This window comes from Xyrauchen texanus, chromosome 10, assembly GCF_025860055.1.
Source record: "Xyrauchen texanus isolate HMW12.3.18 chromosome 10, RBS_HiC_50CHRs, whole genome shotgun sequence".
Lineage (NCBI taxonomy): Eukaryota > Metazoa > Chordata > Actinopteri > Cypriniformes > Catostomidae > Xyrauchen > Xyrauchen texanus.
This window is the reverse complement of record NC_068285.1, coordinates 27904637-27927520: the sequence shown is the minus strand read 5'-3', so window position 1 is coordinate 27927520 and position 22884 is coordinate 27904637. Positions and strand designations below refer to the sequence as shown.

Here is a 22884-nt window from a genome sequence, read left to right as displayed (position 1 = left end):
AGGTAAGCATCACAATTACTATTGCTCATACTTTTAAACATACCCTTAACCGTAAGTACTAACTTGTGGAACTAGTCCTACATTATTTGTATTACAGACATGAATGATACCTCAAATTGTGCAGTTTGATATGGAGTGGTGTGCTATTATTTTTTCCTGGTGCAGGAGTCCAGCCATATCTAGGGACTAGAATGTCAGACTTAGGGTGGGTTTTTTATTGCTCTTTAACTCTTTTACATTCCAGGAACGTGTCTATTCAACCCTAATGGCTAGAATAAAAAATTATTATAATTGAAATATGATTCCTTGAGTCAACCCCTACAAAATGTATACCTCCGGTTTAATTTCATCGCTATTGGTTTTTTTTTCGCCATTTAGAATTTTTTAAAACCTACTTTTTCGAACTTAGACCGTTAGTCCGATTGGCACAAAATTTGGTATACATCATCTACAGGCCACCTTACTACAGATACTTAACAAAACTTTTTCCACATAGACAAGAGAACACTCTGAGGTAACATGCAGCGTTTCTTTCATTTTCTATGCTAGAGGGCACTATAACTTAAGAAAATAATAATTGTGCAACTGTGCTCAAAGCAGTTGAATTAACTCCAGAACCGTATAGGATAAAAATACAGTACTGTGCAAAAGTTTTAGGTACTTGTGAAAAATTTTGCATAGTGAGGATAATAATAACAAATAGTTTTCATTTATCTCTTAATGTCATACAAAGTCCAGAAAACTTAAAAATCTCAAATCAATATTCGGTGTAACCACATTTGCCTTTAAAAATGCACCAATTCTCCTATGTACACATGGACACAGTTTTTCTTGGTTGTTGGCAAATAGTTCCAAGCTTCTTGGAGTTTATTGCCACAGTTATATCTATTTAGGCTGTCTCAATGTAAGTAATCTCAGACTGATATGATGTTCAGTGGGGGGCTTTGTGGGGGCCATGGCATCTGTTGCAGGGCTCCCTGTTCTTCTATTCTAATCTTTTCTGTTTGTAAAAGTAATGTTTGGGACTCTAACATTTATATTTACCATTGACACACTAAAACTGAAGATATAAATAACCATCTTAAGACAAATGCTTTTGTGAAAAATCTTATGTGCCTAAGATGTTACAGTACTGGTTATATATATATATATATATATATATATATATATATATATATATATTCTGTAAATCCATCAGTGCCTCCAAATCATGTGGTCATATGAATTTCCATTTCAGAAAAAAACACTTCTGCCGTTTAGATTTTTTTGAAACGCCTACTTTTTAGAATTCGCCCCTGGCTGTTTGCCCGATTTGCACAAAACTTTGTATTCATTATCTACAGATATTCCTGACAATAAGTTATCAAAAGAATTTGGTAAATCGTTCAGAAGATATTAGCCAATAGGTTTTTGTTTATGGCCTATTATGACTAATTGACCCATATCTTGTGAGCACATATTTTAAACATAAGAAAGATTTGAATACATGCACAAAAGAACATTCTGAGGTAACATGCAAAATTTCATAAATTTGGCATGGCTGTAAAATAAGAAATACCTAATTTCTCATCTGTATTTAAGAAAACAGTCGGCGAGTGAAAATCGGGCCTAAAATCGTTTAGTGTAAACTCGCCATTAGGGTTCCACAGTATCTTTCCTCTGTGCTTTGCCCCCGATAATTGCCGCTTGTGGACATATTTAAAAACGTATTTGTGTATGTAGAAAATAATTAACATCAAGGTTTATAAATGCCGTAAAACTACATTTCATACTGAATTTCATTAACTAATGTTAACATACACAAACTTATTTGAAAGTGTTACCATTTGTTCTAAAGAATACCTTTTCTATTTTGCATTCAAAAAGTTTAATAATTATGTTTATTCTACTTTTTATCCTGCTTTTATTTATTATGTTGGTGAATTTGCCTTCAACAGTACCATTGTTTCCATTCAAATTGTAATGCCAATTAAGGCACTGAATTTAGACCGATCATCTTAAACAAAGCAAATTTTCATCATGATTTATTTTTTTTGCTGTGCCCTTTGCTTCACTAGTTGAATTTTCCATTCAGGCCTAAGTGTTCGTGATGATGGTGATTGCTAGTAAGTCTCTTTAAAATGCAAGATGATTGCAGTAGTAATCATAAAACTCTGTGCACATCATCTGTGAGCCCATTTTAATTACATATATCCTTTACTTATATCCAGGGGAATTTATAATTTTACAATATGGTATTAAAGCCCCTTTGAATAAACATTTGAGATATCTGTCTAATCACCGGTTGTGTAGACGAAGGCCCCTGTCCTGAACCAGGCCGCCTGGCTCAGGCTTTAAAGGGAATGTCATGCTGAAATAGAGTTCTAAGTAAAAGGATGAGAAGAGACCAAGCAAAAGAGCCACCAGGCTTTTACCCAGCGTCGAGAATCGAGGGAGATGATGGTAGGAGGGAGTCTGAGCAAGCCAGGGGGTCTCTTAGAACTGCTCTTAGAGATTAAACAGTAGATGAAAGGGGATACGCATCACTAGCTGAGAGCAACATGTGTCACAGACAAAAGCAATCAATCGTGTTTTTCCCCTCACCTCACATCCCAAGAAGATTACATCAATCAATAGACTCTCTTATGAGTGATTGGATTCCATCCAAGATTGGAAGAGAGAGTTGGAGGGGAGGAGAGGGATGAGCAGCTCAATTTTCCCAATGATTAAAGCGGACCTAAATTGCTTTGATAACATCAAGGACTTTTTGACGGGGCCCATAAGGGCAGTGTGTAGAGCAGATAGCAGTCTGCGCCTGCGTGTTACATGAACCATGAAGAAACTGGTATGACATGGCAACTCATAGCGCAGAGAAACTTCAGAGTCTCCTTATGCAATATGCTGGTGGTTGGGAGGGGCTGGTGCATTCACAAAATAGATGGCATCATGAGGAAGGAAAATTATGTAGATATATTGAAGCAACATCTCAAGACATAAGCCAGGAAGTTAAAGTTTGGTCGCAAATAGGTTTTCCAAATGGAAAATGACCCCAAGCATACCAGCAAAATGGCTTAAGGACAACAAAGTCAAGGTATTGGTGTGAACATCACAAAGCCCTGACCTCCATCCGATTGAAAATTTGTGGGCAGAACTGAAAAAAGTGTGTGCAAGCAAGGAGGCCTACAAACCTGACTCAGTTACACCAGTTCTGTCTGGAGGAATGGGACAAAATTCCTGGTGAGGACCTTGTGGAGTGCTACCCAAAATGTGACCCAAGTTAAACAATGTAAAGGCAATGCTACCAAATACTAAAAAAGTGTATGTAAACTTCTGACCCGCTGGGAATGTGATGAAAGAAATAAAAGCTGAAATAAACCATTCTCTCTACTATTATTCTGACATTTCAAATTTTTAAAATAAAGTAGTGATCCTAACTGACCTAATACAAGGAATATTTGCTACGATTAAATGTCAGGAATTGTGAAAAACTGAGTTTAAATGTGTTTGGCATTTTAGGTGTATGTAAACTACCGACTTCAACTATATATTTATACAGTACTATGCAAAAGTCTTTTGTTTCACAAAAACATTTGTCTTATATCTGCTAATTTAGTGTGTCAATAAGAAATATACATTTTATACTCCCAAACATTCCTTTTGCAAATAGAAAAGAATGGAAGAACAGGGTGCCCTGTAACAGATGACATTGCCCTCACAAAGCCCCCCACTGAACATCGAGTCAGTCTGGGATTACATGAAGAGACAGAAGTAATTGAGAAAGCCTAAATAAATACACAATAAATACATGTACAACAGTTAATTCCGGTCCTCAAATCTGATTGGATGCGAGACATTCCATGAGCACTGATGGTCTGACACCATCAGCACTCCGACGCTTCACTGTCTGTATCACTTCTCTTGTGTTCGCGCCGTTCGAAACTAAAGTGTAAGAGCTGTGCAGATGTGGTAAGAGCTACGTTTTGTCTTTTTTTACATTTATTTATTTTTAAATTTTATATGTTAGCCAGCAGGTGGTGGCAAAAGATAATTTTTGGGTGTAATGTGAGCCAGTTAGGTGACGTGAAGTGAATAAGCTTAAGCCAGTTTTTACATACAGAACTCCCATGATCACTCGTATTACTACTACACTACTAAAGCTAGGAAATAGCTTTAAATGGTTTTAAAAGAACAACTTCATCATTACGGCTCATCACAGCTGAAAAACAGACTGATTAATTACACAAACTGAAGGCGCTTACCTCTTACCGGACTTTCCACATTAGAGTGGACACACTGTTTAAAATGGTGGCAGACATTACGGTTTCTATAGTGAAAGACTCTTGCGCACCAGCTACCGTGAAATAGGGAGAAATACCCCCACTTGGATGGCTACTTTTCCACTGAGAAAGCTGATCTTCATAAAGCTGACAGCATCTCTGCTTGGAAGTGGCAACAGGTGATCACACACTCAGTCTCTCTCTTTCTCTTTCTCTCTCTCTCTCTCTCACACACACACACACACACACACACACACACACACACACATATAACTTGTTCAAATAACTTGTTAGAAACAGCACAAGCTGTAATACTATTTCTGAAGCAACATTTTTTAATTACTAACCAAGGCTTGGACGCATCATTTGGTTTGAACCAGCAATGGCAGATTCTGATCCACTGCATAATAAAGTAGTTCCATGCACAAATGTGTTTTTATGACCTTGCTCAGTTTTTCCCATTTTTTTACTTGTTCATTGAACTGTTGTATATAGCAAAATCACACTCGCAATCATGCTATATGGCCCTAAATCAGCACTGCTGTGATTACCTACGGCACTACGGATTTACAGAAGTGCTGATATAGGGCTATATAGTACTCTTTTCCATGTGATATTGCTTAAATATGTACACACATTTTCATCAGCCATTACTCCAACACCTTATCCTTGAGTTATCATGCTAAATAGCTAATTTGGTACAAGAAAATGTAATTATATCAAGCACAGCTGAAAGCTGTTTGGTTAGTTAAATGAAGCTTAACATTGTATTTGTTTGTTTTTGAGTTGCCACCATATGCAATACACTGGCATGTCTTAAGGTCAATATTAGGTAAAAAATGGCATAAAAGAAACGGCTTTCTCTAGAAACTCAACAGCTCATCATTGTTTTGAGGAATGAAGGCTATACAATGCCTGAAATTGCCAAAACGAATGAAGATTTCATGCGAAGGTGTACACTACAGTCTTCAAAGACAAAGGACAACTGCATCTAACAAGGACAGAAAGAGATGCGGAAGGCCAGATGCACAACTAAACAAGAGGATAAGTACATCAGAGTCTCTAGTTTGAGAAATAGACACCTCACATGTCCTCAGCTGACAGCTTCATTAAATTCTTCCTGTTCAACACCAGTTTCATGTACAACAGTAAAGAGAAGATATTCTTCATATGAGAAGAATTGCAAAGAAAAAGAAAAAGACAAAGCTCCTTTTAAACAGAAAAACTAAAAGTAAAGGTTAGAGTGGGCAAAAAAACAAAGACATTGGACAACAGATAATTGTAATAGAGTGTTATGGATCTTAAACCTATTGAGTTTATTTTGGGATCAGCTAGACTGTAAGGTGCGTGAGAAGTGCCCAAAAAGACATCTATGGCAAGTGCTACAGGAAGCATCTGGTGAAATGACACCTGAGTAACTAGACAAACTGACAGCTAGAATGCCAAGGATCTCTAAAGCTGTCATTGTTGCACATGGAGGATTTTTTGATGAGAACTCTTAGAAGTTTAAAAAAAAAAAAAAAAAAAATGTAAATAGTAATTTTTCAAGTTATTAATGTCCTGTCTATACATTGTGATCAGTAGAATGCCACGTTGGTGAATAAAAGTAAACATTTCTTTCCATAAGAGCAAAATTTGTACATTATTCCAAACTTTTGGTCCGAAAGTTGATCAATTTCTCAGTCTTAGGAATTACTTTTATGCTTACTCATGTGATTTTTGGAAATAATAATTTCTGGTCACCATTCACTTGCACTGTATGGACCAACAGAATCTAGATATTCTTCTAAAAATCTTCATCTGTGTTCAGCAGAAGAAAGAAAATCACACACATCTGGGATGCCAGGAGGGTGAGAGAAATGATGAGAGAAAATGTATTTTTGGTCAACTATGCCTTTGACTTGTATTGAAACCATTCTATTCCTTTGAAGTAAATTATTTTCATAAAGTCATGACTTGATTGAACTGGCCAAATGTAGTCATGTGAAATACGTACTTTCATTTCTTTTTTTTTAATCTAAAATAATTTTACCTCACGGAGGCAGACTTGACACTAGGCAAAGGTGGGCAACCGCCTAGGAACCCTAAAAGCTAAGGGCCCCATAAAATACAAAATATATATTTTTTATTATTATTAATGCAAAATAACATATGCTGAAACTTGAAATATCGCTGTTATCACACCAATATGATTAATATTGCTGTTATTTTCAGCACCGTCAATGGAAGCAACCTGCTCAGATCAAGCCTGAAATGAATATTCCAAGGTTTTACACAATTACTCAAGTTCATGGAGGTAACTGGCAAGGAAGTCTCAAGTGTTCCAACTTCAGCACATGGCCATGCTTTCAGGGTTGAGGTAATGTTACCTCTGCGCTGCGCTCTGGTCACACAGCCGTGTTCTAGATCCGCAAACCACAAGTTTATGGACTGCATGTAAAAAAGAGCGGTAGAGGTGATCACTTGAATATTCTTGAGGTATTATTCTTTTTTTTTTAAAATCTTTGTGTCTAGATGCTTTACTTCTAGAAGATGGGTTTTAGTAGTGTGAGCTTATAACTGGGAAACACTGGATTCAGTATTTTTCTCTAATGGGATGAGTTCCTCTTGCCTATTCAGATTAGTGCTATATTTATAAAGCACCACAATGAATATGTTAATAAAACATGTATTTAAAATCAAAGAAATAGTGTTTTAATTACAAATCAGGGAATAAGAAACTAGGCCTTCATATTCTGTGGTGTGTTGGAGTTTTAGAAATTGAAATCATTTATCTTAAAGCTACTCTAACTTTTTTGTTAAAAGATTACAAAATGTTATTAATGAGAGAGTTCCAAACCATGTCTTTACCCAAATACACTTTGATAAACCTATAATAACGAATTATATTTTATAGCTGTACGGATGGATTTTGTGGAAAATTGCATACATACGTCATTCGCCCATGCGTGTTGACGTCATATCCATGCACAGAGAAAATAAGCTTGTGCTACTGTTGCGCTTGTGTGGGAGTAGCTGAAGCTGAAAGATTGTTGTCACAATGAACGAGAAAAACTGACCATGGATCATTCAAAACCGCAAACATCTGGGGAATCACCGTTTGTATAAACAGAGTCCGTAATAAAACCCAAATGAACATCGGCTTGGATTTTCAGAGGTGGCGACAAATGAAAGGATTTAAAAGTGACCAAGAGACGGCTTTTTCTTTACTCAACAGTTAAGATATGTTATTGATATGGTTTATGTATAGTTGTGTGTGTGTGTAGTGAAATACAATATTTATACTGTAATCAGTGCAGAACGTTTCACTTGCTAGCACAGGTGTGTATTTATCTTTATAACGAAAATAACTTGTATAAATAAATCCTTTAGTCCTAGGCTTGCCAACTGGTTAGTAACAATAACAATCTATAAATTAGTTACTACAGTGGTCTATTTGTTCAGAATATCCTGCAGTTATAAAAACTTTACAATGCTTGACCTTATCAAACTAGCAGTCGTTATGTCTTATATTAATGAATGTTTGCAACTTAATTTATTTCAAAACATCAGTGTTTCCAATATGTCAAAACAACTTCATAAGATATGGCACTTACCTGCTCAGATGGCATGCTTTCGGATATCCTTCTTTTCCATTCTTTCGTTATGTATTTGTCCATTTGCTCTAAGATATCCTATATTCATGTGTACATAGAGGAGCAGAGCCGAACCACAACCAAAACTATGTTCTTCCGCAAGATGAATGCAGTTTTATTTTTAAACCACTAGAGGGCCAAAAGTTACATAGTGTAGTTTTAACATGAGTATTAATGGTTATAAAACATGTAATTATATCAACATTTGTTATGGATAGGGGTTTAATTAAAATGTGAGTGATTATTTATTATGCTTTTTAATGAAAGTTGGCAGAAAATCCATTCTGATTGGCTGGCTGCTATAGGCAACTCTTGTGAGAAGAGACAGACTCATCTGGTAGCCAAGTTTTGTTTAAAATGCACCAGGCTGCTACAATGAGCACATCTGAAAAAGAACTAGAAATAACTTTTGTATTAGATTTGCTAAAGATTGCAATTTTATGTTATTGAAAGAAATTAAAGAATGTTGTTGAAGAAAATTGTGTGATTAAGTGATTATTTGAATGAGCTACCACTTTTTTTTTTTTTTTTTTTTCTTCTTTCATGGCATACCACAATTAATAATAAAATAATAACAATGAAGAGGGCCCCATTCCTGTACTTTGCCTAGAGCCCCTAAATCACTTAATCCGCCCCTGGTACATCATTATCAAAGACACAATTTTTCTTGGAAGTTGCTTTAAAATCCACTCATGTCCAGCTCATGTCTCCTTTTGAATGGATGCTTCTTCTCATAAGGGTCTTGATAGAAATATAATGTAGAGTTTGATCATAGGCCTATTGATGGAGGAAACTTATGATGTTTTTCTGGTATGAGAGTGTGTCCGCTTAATTATAAATCAAATGGTTTCCCCTGTATCAAGATGTCAGAACAACATTTCATTATTGCAGTTCAAAATTCACTATTGCTTTGAACAGAGCAGCAGTGATGCATTATGTATTTTCTGTTGACAATACACACTATTGAATAAACAAAATGTCTTGTAAAAGGAAGTGTTTACACAAAGGGTAGAAATATATTTGTTCTCAGTAGTCAGTAAGAAAGCAAACCCATTATAATAGATCTCTTTGTCACACATGAAAGTGGGAAAGTAAAAAATAAAAGTTCATTTGGAAGGTTACTTCCTGTTGATCTGCCAATGATGATTGGGTATTGTCATTTGAATTCCAATTAAGTAATTATATGGCTGTCTGTCAGCTTGGGTCTGTATCACTGAGCAGTGTTTTAATTCAAAGATATTAAACTGTGATACACAACAAATGTTACAAAAGGTTAATTAAGGCTAAATAATTAAAGAGTAAATGGTGTATCGGGGCACGCCCCACTAATAAAATTCAAGCCTTCCATGGCTGTCGCAGGTCTTAAACATTCCCTCCACAGAAAACTAATGAGTATCTCACTCGTTCTTTATTTGCCCGAGTGGGAGATTCATACGAAATCAATCGGCAACTGTGTGCAGCAATAGCCGCGTCCTCATTCGCGCAGCACACACAAACTCTTGGTCATTTGTCTTCTTTTTGCAAGGAAGACTGGGGTGATTTAAATTCCCCTTTACTGTACAGATATGCCTGCTCAGCCCCGTGTGTGTTTGTGTTTGTTAGTGATAGGTTGTTCATGAACGATTTGTTCATTTTGAAAAATCTTTTATGTGACTCAGAAGAATGAGTAGTTTCAGAGAGTGATTCGTTCATTTCGGGTTGGATGTGCATTTGCATTGCTCAACCTCCGCATAGGTGCTGTAAGTTCACTTTTGAACTTTGGTCCGAATCGTTCGTTCTTTTGTCATGTGACTGCCGTATATGCCATGCATTGCTTACACAGGAAACAGAAATTATTATTTCACCTCTTGAGTCATCTGGTGTGCCTTTGTGTGTTTGTAATCATAACTTGTCTGCACATCTGCCTGCGCAAAATAACTGGACTTGAGGATAGATTTGTAATTACAGTCGGCATTTTGCTTGTTGATTTTATATCAGCTGCACGTTTGCTTGATATTGCAACAATGGAAATTCTAAGACAAGAATCAATACTAGTGTTGGTTTGATCAAACAAACACTTTGCATGGAAAACACTTTATTTTCCTTTTTTATTGTTTTTGTGTTATGCATATTACAATTTAGTGAACTGATACACTAATAACAAAACATAATTATAAGTGACTCGGCAAAAAAATCACCCGGTGTATATATATTTAGTTTGGAAATGTTACTTAGTTATTAAAGGGGAAAGTTCTCCCAAAAAAGAAAATTCTGTCTCATTTAATCACCCTCATGTTGTTCCAAAACCGTATTCCTTTTTTTTTCTATTTTACACAAAAGGAAATGTTTAGCAGGTAGTCTCATTAACTATTTACTTCCATTGTACGCACAAAAAAAACAAAAAAAAAACACGAGGGTGATTTTAATTTTTTGGGGTGAAATATATCTTTTAGTAGTAAGGACTATCTTCATAGTTGTAAGGATTCTCTATCAAAAAAAATTGTCACAGAAAATGTTGCATGTAAGACTTGCTATGACTATACTGACTATATTAAACATAGCTTTAAGTAGTTCTAAAACCACAAGTGTAATGTTTTCTTATGGAAGACTGGCTCTTGTTAGCTGGCTGTCTTACTGAAATAGTTTTATTTATTTATGTTGAAATAAAAGAGAAGGGTATTAGTTCTCGTTAACTCTTCCACTAACGAGTGAAAGGCAACCTTTATGGCGAGGTAGTATAATAGGATGTGAGCAAACTGAAGGGTATTTTTCATTTTTTCATTTTTTTCCTTTACCCTCTCTCTCTCACTACAGAGGAGGATCATGTAAAAGAGGCAGCTTTAAGTTGACAGTCTGTCACCGTGGGCAAGCCATTTTCTCATTGCTCTGTCACAATAAATATATTGATAAGAAACATGAAGAAACCGAGCATACCGAGGCACAAACAGTGTGCAAGATAGAGGCAGACCCTGATATAGTGCACAATGTTCCAATGTTTACCCCCAAAAGAAACCCTTAGTGCAGCCTCCACTCATTTTTTGGAAACAGTGTCCACTTTATATTTTCAGTGAATTTTTTGATGAAGAGGTCATAAATATCTTGTGTGCAATCACAAATATGAATGTGGTGAGAAATATGGAGAGGGATTGGAAATTCACATGGGTTGATATATGCTCTATGGGTTATAGAACTGGCAAAAAATAAGGGACTTTTGGAGGAAGAAGACTCCATTTCATGTCCCCTTTCCTGCCACCGTGATGTCCAGAGATAATTTCCTGAACATCTACAATCTGCATATCAGTGATCCAATGGAAGATGCAGAGAATGATAAGATATATGGGGCACAGAGGAGTATGACTATCTCCACAGAGTAAAACCATTCTTGGACATTATGAGGAACAGGTGCATGTCTATTTACCACCCTAAACAGCACATTTCTGTGTATGAGAGTGTGGTTGCCACTAAAGCCAGGATTTCCTTCAAGCAATATATGAAAGCCAAGCCCACCATGTGGGGCATAAAACTCTTTGTAATGGCTGATGTCAACGGCTACACCATTGACTTTCAAATGTATATCGGGAAGTCAGAATTTACATTGGAGAAAAGCCTGTCTTTTAATGTCACATCACTGGTGAACAGAGACTACCTGGGCTCAGGTAGGAATAGCTTCAGGTTTTAAAGGGTTAAATGAGCTTATGAAATTACAGGCTAAGTTGCTAAATACTAAATAGTTGATGAAATGTCAAAAAGTATTTTGACACCACCTAATTAACAAGTTTTGTTTCTCAATGAATTCCAGTTAATACAAACTATAATGCTGTACTATACTATATACTATAACTATACAATGGCATTTTAGGGCATTGTGTACTTCCAACTATATGGCGACAGTTTGGGGAGTGCCTTTTTCAATTCTAGCATGCCCCAGTGCACAAAGCGAGGTCCTTAAATAATTGTTTACCGAGTCTGGTGTGGAAGAGCTTGACAGGCCTGCACCACGCCCAGACCCCATTTAACAAGTGAGTTAGAATGCCAACATCAATATTTGACCAAACTGATGCTCTTGTGTCTGAAAATACCAGCTTGAATTTTGAGTCACGATAACCCATGCACCCGAATTATGCACATTTATTTTAATAACTGAACCATCCAAACTGATAAGTTACACTTTTGTCTTCTTGAGGTCCTAGACTAGTGTTGATCCAGTGGGAATTCTTAATTGTGTTTGTCTTTGACTGCCCTGTTGGAGCTCCGACAAGCTCAGGGGAAATAGTGGGTTGGCATGGTAACCACAGGTAATAATAGTCTCATTCCCTTTCACAAAGGCACCTTGAAGGGCTCCCTTAGGACTTCAGAAGTTTTTTCTGGTTGCTTAGTCAGAAACAGACCGATGCATGTGCAGCCTTGCGTTATGTTACTCTGTTGAATATGAGGAGGTGGCATTATTGTTATCTTTCATTTTAAAAGATGCTTTTGATATCGTGTAAACCTGCCAAACATCAGTCTATGCTACATGTTTGTGGGTCTTCTTTTACTTTAAGGAAGAGTTCACTCACAAATAAAAATTGCTGTTTACTCACCTTTATGTTGTTCCTATGCATTTGTTGTTTTAAAGTGTCACTATGCAGTTCTTCGCGTACATTGACAATTCATAAGGACCAGGGACTCTCAAGCTCCAAAAAGTGCAAATACACACCATAAAAGTAGTCCATATGACCTTTGTGCTATATTCTAAGTGTTCTGAAGTCATACAATAGATTTCTGTGAGAAACAAACCGAAATTCAAGTCATCATTAACTGATAAAATGTACCCCTACTTAAGCTCACGTCTGCATCATGATTTATATATGGCGCGTCTACGCCACTGACAACAAACAGCATTACTATTTTTTAACCATTTTAACCATACCCTTTTTAACCTTGTGTGACACTGTGTCCCAATCTGTGGATGTTGTATTTTGGTTTGCTATACACAACAAATAATTTTCATTAATTTAAACCGACCGAATACTGTTTGCAAAACACTCTAGTCTGTCATTTAAGGGTTAAACTTCTGCCGCACTGAGTCACGTGACAACAGTATGGAGTCAATTTCAGTGAAGCACTTCTACGGGTGCAGAACCAGCACTTTGCCTCTGGTAAGAAACATTTTTGTGTTTTTTCATTGAAACTTGTTTGGGTATAAGAGTAGTTTCTAGTTTCGTTTGATGTGCAGCTTTAAAAAAATCATAACAATTTTGCACATCAGCGCTCATATAAACATGATGTCCACATATGTGGATTTTGGGACATTATTCCCTCAAAAATATTTAAATCAAAAACATGTTAGTTATTTTGAATAACTTTCAATGTTAACACATCTGTGGGTCATTTCACTTCATTTTAATATAAATTAAACTGTTCTGTGACCTGTGCAGACAGAGATCACACTGGAGGTTAAGTCATTCACTAAATAGGAAGCAAGGGACATCTATAGCTTTCTATGCAGCTAAGTGCATTCACTCCTAACATCCAATCAAAAGTTCAGTTTTAGGCTGCAGATGAAGTTTGGAACACTCTACATATTTGGCAGACATGGGACAATGGTATTCAGTACACAGATTCAGAATTTATAATGCTAAAATGTATCTTAACATGGTTGACAGTGATTGGAGAATTCTGGCCATTAATTTGAATAAGAATTATTTATTCAGATTTACAGAAAATCAGCTGTAATATCTGTAACATCTCAAAAACATAAATAGCCAACACTCCTAGAAACATAAAAAACTATTTGAAGAAAAAAAATCTGACTTTCTACAGCTTGTTATTATTAAATATTTCATAACTTAGTCCCACTGACATACATTTTTAGGAAAACAATTTTCTCTAGAATGTTATTTTTATTTTTTTGCTTATTAGTTGCTACTTGTTACAAATCAAAAAGGGAAATGGAAAATGCACATAGCAGTCACGCTCGGGTCTCAGGAGGTTATGGATGCTGAAGTAGGCTAAAAATGATTTTCTGGTGAAGGGGAAACATAGCAGTGAATAATGACTTAAATATGAGTCTGTTCATCACACAAACCTATAATATGGCTTTAGAAGACTTGACATATTTTATATTAAAGTCTTATGGATTACTTTTATTCTCCTTTATATGGTGCTTTCTTGGTGTGTTTTGTCCTTTTTGGAGCTGGACAGCCGCTGGTCACTATGAACTTTGTCAATATGGCAAGAATTGCTTTTTGTGTGTGAACTAATTCTTTAATAATTTCAGTTAATATAGCAGAGAACAGCACTGCTTTTGGTCTTTTCTCAGTAATATTCAGTAATATTGGCCAGAAAACTATTAATGTGATTGGGTTAGCCTTTTCCTGCTATATAACAGTTGTGTTGTCAGAAGGTGTGCTTGTGTCTTGAGCATAAGGCTATATGCTCATTAGCACTGAGCCACATCCCATCCAGTCCTTTTAATTAGCATTTGAAGTAATTGATGGGCCTGAGTTTGAAAAGGGCTTCAACGTCACACAGCATTGGGTTCATTTACACAAAGAACAACCCTGCCTTGCAAAAGTCCCTTTTGAAGTTTCCACTCCGCCGCCTGACTGAAAAAAGATGGCGTCTGCCCGTCTCCCTCTTTTTTCTCTCCCACTCTCCCCCATCCTGCGGACTCACTGATAAGACAGGGGTGCCTCTCCATCCCGTAATGAAGACGAGGATGGGAAAAGAGCCTATTGACCTTGCCGGCTCTTATCGGCTTTATCTGATTTACATTGCCAAATCAGAATCTATTCTATTGATTACAAAATAATTAGTTAATTATGGACAGGTAGGAGAGGGGAGAGCTGGACAGCAGGGTGAAGGGCATGTGAGTCTTGAGCAATTGCAGCTCAGGAATGTGAAATGAGAACTTCTTACAGTAATCTTATAAATAAAATAGGTTGGTATTTTACTATTTAAACTTAAAGGGAAAAAAATGATAATATATTTCAGATTACTTGTGTGCTATATTCCATGCAAGTCCTCTGAAGTCATGCAATAGCTTTGTGTGAGGAACAGACATAAATTTAAGCCATTATTCACTGATAATCTTCCCCTCCAGTGAGCTGTTGACTCGACAATCGCTCTGACTGGATAATTGAGTTAATGAGCTTTGAATGAATCATTCAGTATGATTCATGAACCAGATCAACTCTGAACTAATATGGTTCATGAGTTTAATTCACTGACTTTGAATTGCAGTAGTTGCAGAAGTTTCAGGTTAAAGGAATATTGTGGCCACTTACAATGGATGTGAATCGGGCCAATCCATAAACATTAAAATACTCACTGTTTTAAAAGTATATCCACAAGACTTAAACAATATGCATGTTAACATTATTTTAGTATGATAAAACAGCTTACTAACCTTTTCTGTGTAAGGTTATGTCCAGTTTTACAACTTCATTAGTATAATGATGTAACGCTGTAAATTCTAAATCCCTAATATGACCGTTTAATTAAAAAAACACGTTGATTTTAACAACTTTATAGCTCAAATAATACACAATTTTAACAGAATAATCCATTTAAGTAATATGAAAAAATTTGAATATTCAGATTTCTGCCTTTAAATCCTCCAAAATCTGGCCCCATTTATTTCCATTGTAAGGGCCTCACTGGCCACGTACACAGTGCAACTAAATTTGGTTGTCAGTTCACCTTTTAGTGCTTAATCCTGTTCTGTATACACACACACAGTTCAGTAAAATACAGGAGTAACAACCACATTCTAAAACCATATTAACTCTAGGTAATGGTAACCTCATTTTCAAAAATTCCACGCAGTGTGTATGGAACCTAACTACTCGTTGTTAATGATGTGATTAATGGCGTGTGTGAGATGTGTCCGTCTTCTCCTGGTTTAAATCTCACTTCCAGAGGTATGTGTCTTCATTCACATATTGCAGGTTGTCTGTCTCTTCAGTAGATTCTCTCATCTGCCATGCAGTCTCGGGGTAACCTGGACATTACAGTTCAGAGTGCGTTCACTGTTTAACAACAGCTGTTTAGATGTGCATTGCCAAAAAAACACCTGTTTCTGTTGACAGCAGTTAACTAAACATTGTCAGATGATAATTCATCTCTAGTGGATAATCTCTTTGCTCAAATACTGCAAACAAAAAATGGGTTAAACTAGCGGCATTCATGTTTCACAGGTTTGAGACGCTGCAGCGTTGCTATGGCTACACTTGTGAATAATCACATCTGCGGTCAGTCAGTCCTGTATTCTGTACACATATAAAGCCTATTTTTTTCTTTCTTTAAAGAGCCCATATTATGCTCATTTACAGGTTCATAATTTTATTTTGGGGGTCTACTAGAATAGGTTTACATGCTTTTATGTTAAAAAAACATATTATTTTTAGTCACGTGATGCCATGCGAGGATCGGACGTGTGAACGACGAGCTCTAAGCAATTTTATAGTTTTAATACTTTTTATGACATAAACCGTTGAGATTCAATATATTCTGTACTATGTTCAAGGAGGAACAAAATGTAAAAGAATTCAAAATCCTCGGGCTCTGGAGACATTAAAACATTGACATTGACACTTATATGCTCAAGCTGACACCCCCGATCAGGCCTCAAGCCAGGGAGTCGATTTAATTAGAGAGATTCGGGAAATGCGGCGGGAGATGCTGAACATGTCGGCTATGCTGACGAAGGTCGTTGCTGACTTGGAGGATCTTACTGTGATACGTCGATCGATCACCACCATGGAAGCGAAATGTACTAATATGGTTACAAGAGTGGGGGATGTCGAGAAACGGATCGATTACCTTGAGTCATCGGAGAAGGGAAATATCTGCTAATCAGCTAGCGACCAAGGTGGGTTTGGAGCATGTCTGGGAGAAGTTGGAGGAAATGGAAAACCGTAGCTGACGGAATAATGTCCATATCGTGGGAGTGGAGGGACAGGATATGGTGGAATTCCTGGGTGGGCTCTTTTAATGCAAAAGATCGCTTTTGCATTGATATTCCTGGCCAAATTGAGAATAGATGCTAAGGATGGCCGTAAAACATTTACATGTCCATAGCAAGTGATGTCCTTCATAAAGAATCCCAGATTACATTTCAGTAAATTGCATAGGCCGATTGACAAAGGTGGGCTATGCTTACCCAAGATTTTGTTTTATTATTATGCATTCGCTCATTGGTCACGTCCACCTGAGAGAGAGCTCTTCCCTGGTTTTGTATTGAATAGGAATTTCTTGCCCCTTTCGCATTGCAAAGCCTTTCTGTCAAACGAATAGGAGAAGTTAAGTTATCTCGCATTTGCACACGGTATAGACAAACGTGTCCAGAGTGTTTAATTCAGACATTTATTTAAATGTTGCTTTGAGTATGTGGCTGAACCCAAAATTATTTATTAATAAGTACTCTTTCTGCTGGACAGAGTGGATTGTGTGGGATGTTAATACACTCGGTGACCTATATAAGAGTGGAGTGTTGAGATCCTTTGAAAATACAGTTCAACATTTTGGGATCCACAGGTCTCAATTATTTAGGTATTTACAGCTGCGCCACATGGTTTGTACTATTTTTAGGACTAGCATACACCCCACAAAAGTGGCAGATACACTGGGACTGGTCATTACTGCTTTTGGAAAAGGTCATGAGGCATCAGTAAATTACTCCCTGCTAATTTAGAGTCTGGGGGATGGAGCTTCAACATCTCTCATGAGATTATGGGAGAAAGATTTAAACTTGGTATTGGAGGAGGGAGTGTGGGCTAGGATAAAAAAACATCAAGTCTACATCTAGAGATGCAAGGGTGCACCTTATGCAATTTAAGATTTTACATTGATTCTTTTGGAACCCTATAGATTGTATAGGCTTGGTCTTAAATACACACCCAACTGCTCGCAATGCCAATCAGAAGATGGGGACACAAACCATGATTTTGGTGGTGTGTTAAGATCCAACATTTTTGGTTGAGGGTTCAGAGTTTTATGTGTGATGTATTGGACACTCAAATTTCATTTTGCCCAGACTCTGTATTATAGGCGATGGGGGTGGTCAATAATATAGGGGATAAATGTGTAAAATTTGGGTCCTAGTCAGTGTTATGATAAGCAGGCAGGTCATCCTTAGGGGATGGAAGTCGGCTAGATTTCAGGAGTGGTGCATAGAGATGGGCAGGGTGGCAGCATTTGAAGAAATGTCATATAGAAGGCAGGGAAACTTGGAGTTATTTAATAAAAATGGGGCAGCTATTTGGCATTGTTGGAAGGCTCTCGGGGAGGAAGTGGAGAGAGATATGTAGTTTTATGTGTGTGTAATTAATATTTTTTATTTATATATATATATATATATTTTTTTTGTTTGTTTGTTTTGTGTGTATTCTCAAGTGGGACCACAGGGATATTTGTTGAGGTTCAGGGTTGGGGACTGGGAGGGCGAAAGGGAACAATGGAGGTTAAAAGTCGATTTGGTGTGTATATATGTTTGCTTTTCTGTGTCGTGTCTGAATCAATAAAAAGTGTTTATCAGAAAAAACACATTATTCTTCTCGTACTGTACATTGCCGCAGCACCTCTTTTCACCCTCTTTCTAAAACACTTTGTTGTAGCTCCTGTCTCTTTAAAGCCCCCCTTTCCAAAAAGCCCTGTCTGATCTGATTGGTCAGCTGACCCAGTCTGTTGTGATTGGTCAACTGCTAAGAGTGTGTGTCGAAAATGTAAAGCCCTTACACACAGTTTTAGCTCCCGAGGCTTCCTGAGCTGCTCATTCCTGAGGTGGGCATTATGCAAATGTGTTACATAGTGACGTAGCTATGTCACAGAAGAAATGGCTGGACTGCAAACCAGGCATTTCAGGCAGTACAGAAGTAGTGTTTTCTATGGGAGATAGTAACTCCCTTTGGTGTGGACTTTGTAACTTTGCAGACCTTTTACTTGCACAAACAGCTATAGTACACACTGAAGGAAAAAAACATTGGTAAAATCCCAAAAAGCATAATAGAGCCTCTTTAAAGAAAAGGGGGGATGAGTCGAAATTAGATTTTGTGGTAAATCTGGAATTTTCCTTGAACAGCTCACTGGAAGGCAATTTTATCAGTGAATCATTACTTTAACTTTGGTCTGTTCCTCACAAAAGCAATCATATGAATTCAGAACACTTTGAATATTGCATATAAGTCATATGGACAACTTTCATATTATTATTTTTTCATGTCTTTTTAGAACTTAAAGGACATGTTCACTACATTTATGCATTTGGCAGACGCTTTTATCCAAAGCGATTTACAGTGCAATTATTACAGGGACAATCCCCCCCCAGATCAACTTGGAGTTAAGTGCCTTGCTCAAGGGCACAATGGTGGTGGCCATGGGGATCGAACCAAGGACCTTCTGATTAACAGCCCTGTGCTTTAGCCACTACGCCACCACCACTCCTCTATGAAGTGCCATTGCATAGAAAAGTTAGATTGTTAAAAAAGCAAATAATTACAGCATGTAGGTTTAGAACATCATCAGGGTAAGTAACAACTGAATTAAAATGTGTGGGTTACCGTTTTAACATTTTAGACACTGTTTTGAAATGGAACAACTCAATCGAAGGAAGATGGTGGTCTTTTATGTTTTACTTAAAAAACTGATTTTTGCCAATGATGGTTGAGCAGAACTATAACTAAGGACAGAATCTCAGTCTCTTTCTTGACACCTTGACTCTGGAATAAAAATCCTATAGAGATTTATCGACAGGATGAGCTGAAACTCATTTCAGCTGGACCAATCGAGCAGCGTGTTTTATGATGGCTGTACAAGGCCGTGTGAGAGGTTGTGTGCCAATGTGTTTTGAATCTATTAAGCATCTGTTACCTGACAGCAAATGGCTCTGTCACCATCTATCATACCTGCTTGTTTAGGGCCATGCTGGCCTCTTGGGCAGGGTATAAGCTGTTTGTGTGTTTGTGTGTGCGTATGTGCTTGTGTGCGTGTGTGTGTGTGGTCACACGGCAGCCACATTTTATTGTATTCTCGCTGCTAATGCGCTTTCTGTTTTCCTCACAGGTGTGATGAGTGTCTGCTATGTTACCACTTTGGCTGTCTGGACCCTCCCTTGAAAAAGTCACCCAAAAAAACAGGCTATGGATGGATTTGTCAGGAATGTGACACCTCTTCATCAAAGGTGAGAGTAAACTGATATGTAGACAGGACTTCAATGAAAATTCCCCTATGGGGTTGCTACAGCTATATTCTTGCCTTCATCCAGTATTCTATTTTGGATGATTGGTTGTCCTAAAAATTGTAGGCTTTATTCAGATTGTTGGTTTACATTGATAACTGCATAAGTACTAGCCTTGGGATCTATGCCTTTTCACACATCAATAATCAGAACATTTTCCTGATGATCAATGATCTATATCGGCTTTTTTTTTTCTAGATATAAATATGGCTACTTGTTCCATTTTGTCTCTTAACAAATATGTCTCAATATAATGTCAGTAAAGTGTGAGCGGCAGGCTACAATTTCATTTACTCTAGAATGTTTCTGAAAAAGGAACTCTCCACCACGTTAAACGGCTTCATATATCCAGCTATTAGAGGTCTTCACAGGTCCACCTGAACTCGAGGACCCGGGACCCGTACGGGTTTGGGTCCATATTTTAACCGGTCAGCCGGGTCCGGGTCGGGTCCCATTCTTGTACTTCGGGTCCTGGGTCTGTTTAACATATGCAGTGATGTGATGACTTTACAAATTGATGATTGGTGCTTTAATTCAAATTAGTAATGCTAACGTCACCAGCCGTGGCACTGAACGAGCAATCGTTACTATAGTTCAAAAGGGCAAATAGTGTAAGTTATCTTATTATGCGACATAAAAAAAAAACTGCAAAGCTGCAAAGTCGTGTTTGTCATCCGCCACTCTGACAGCAAGTGGACTTTTGGACAGCTGAAATAATGAGTGGCTTATACGTGATCTTTCAATCAGCAAGAAAGGAACAACATGGATGTTATTATACCAACTTTCTTGGCAAGGAGAATGGATTTTATGCGTCACGGTCAGGTACAGGAGAGAAGGCTACTAACGTTGCATTAGGTAAGACACAAAGTTTTATATTCACAACTTGTAAATTAACTTTTTAATAGCGATTTGCTGTGGGATTTGTGCCGATCGGGTTCAGTCGGGTCTGCATGTCCTGGCCGGGTCCGTGATGAGATTTCAAATAATAGATGGGTCTGAGTCGTTTCCGGGTAGTACATTTATGGCATTTCTTGGTTCTGCACGGGTCTGGGTCCAGGTCCAAACTTTCAAATAATAGACGGTCTGGGTCTGTTCAGGATAGCACATTTCCGGGTATCTTCGGGTTGGGGCACACATTTGTGGACCTGTGAAGACCTCTACCAACTATAAACATAGCTACATAATTGTTTGCTTTTTGTGTGGAGAATCAATTGAAAAAAAATTCCCTAGGGTTCAAAGCTTCAGCAATTGAAGGTTGTACATGTTTGTTGCCTTTTGCTGCACATACTTGCCATTTGCCATAATATCTGTTCATATGGGATATTGGCCAGCACCATCAACCCAGAATCTGGATTCACTCCAAACGTAGCTTCTTTTGATTTTTCCCCAACACTCTCCAATTTGTTTTTATGCCATAACATAACATTACCACAACGAAACACCATGTGAAACACCAGCTGCACAAATGTAGGTGTGACAGAGGTGACGATAATTTAAGTATTAAGTACAGTAAATGTTATATCACCTCCTTGTGATCTCCCAAAGCTATTACTCCAGACTACATTGAATGGAAGGCCAAATATCTGTGAATTGGAAAGCACAAAAATTAGGCTAATGTAATATATCAATGCTTCAAAAACATAGCGAGAAAATAACTTGCTGAACAATAATTAATGTATCAATATTTTATGACATTCCTTATGTACTGTATTTTTTTCTAGTTTTGAAATAATATCTTTGCCCCCTCTTAATTTTTGACACTTTTTATTGTGGAAATATTAGAGAGAGGAAATAATGGGTATACAGTTTAAGGGAGAAATACAGTACTTTGCAAAGGTTTTAGGCACTTGGGTATACACATTTTAGAAACATATTGTATTGTGAGGATGTCTTCAAAAATAATGCAAAATTAATTTATCAATTAACACCATTCAAAGTCCTGTAAAAAATAAAAAAAATAATAATAATTTAAATCAGTATTTGGTTTGACTATCTTTGCACCAATTCTCCTAGGTATGCCTGGACACAGCTTTTCTTGGTTGTTGGCAGATAGGATGTCCCAAGCTTCTTGGAGAACTTGCCACAGTTTATCTATCTCATTGCAATTGCTTTTGTCTCTTCATGTAATCTCAGACTGACTCAATGAAGTTAAGATCCAGACTCTGTTGGGGCCATACCATCTGTTGTAGGGTTCCTTGTTCTTTTTATATTCAATTCTATTTACTAAGGGAATGTTGAAATCTAAAATCGATTTTTCCTACTCGTACACTAAAAGCATAATATATAAAATATCCATTTTAAGATAATTTTATTAGATTTTTTAATTTTTTGTGAAAAAGATAATGCGCCTAAGACTTTTGCGCAGTACTGTAAGACTGGAAAATATTGCAAGCAGAATTTAAACTTGCATCGCCTGCATGAACACCGTGGCTCAGTGTTTCAAAGCACATGCATTAGCCACTAGGCCACAGCTTATACAAAAATCAAATCAATCAAAAATGCTCTTTGCCTGGGTTCAGGTTGTGGTATTCTTTTTGAGGGTGGATTATTAGTGAGCGATTTTTAGTGAAAAACGTACATTTATCATATTTCCATGATCGCTCTTTATCACACCACAACAATTTATGTTGTATCTGCTTGATTTTCATAAAAAAAAAAATAGCCAAATACAACAAAACAAATTTTTCATTCGTGCATATAAACCGAGATTATAGCTTCAATATTTGTTTTGTACATGTGGGTGGGAATTTTCAGATTGCTTTTGCAGATAGATTCTAATTATTTTAATGAACATTAA

At 37.1% G+C, this 22884-nt stretch overlaps 1 protein-coding gene across 1 annotated transcript in view; it reads left to right on the top strand.

Moving 5' to 3' along the window:
* The window catches only part of LOC127651082 (PHD finger protein 14), a 130905-nt gene that overhangs the window by 86544 nt on the left and 21477 nt on the right, over nucleotides 1-22884 (top strand). Inside the window, exon 17 of the mRNA XM_052136803.1 lies at nucleotides 19913-20030. Coding sequence (XP_051992763.1) covers nucleotides 19913-20030 — 118 coding nt within the window. The remainder of the gene's footprint in view (nucleotides 1-19912; nucleotides 20031-22884) is intronic.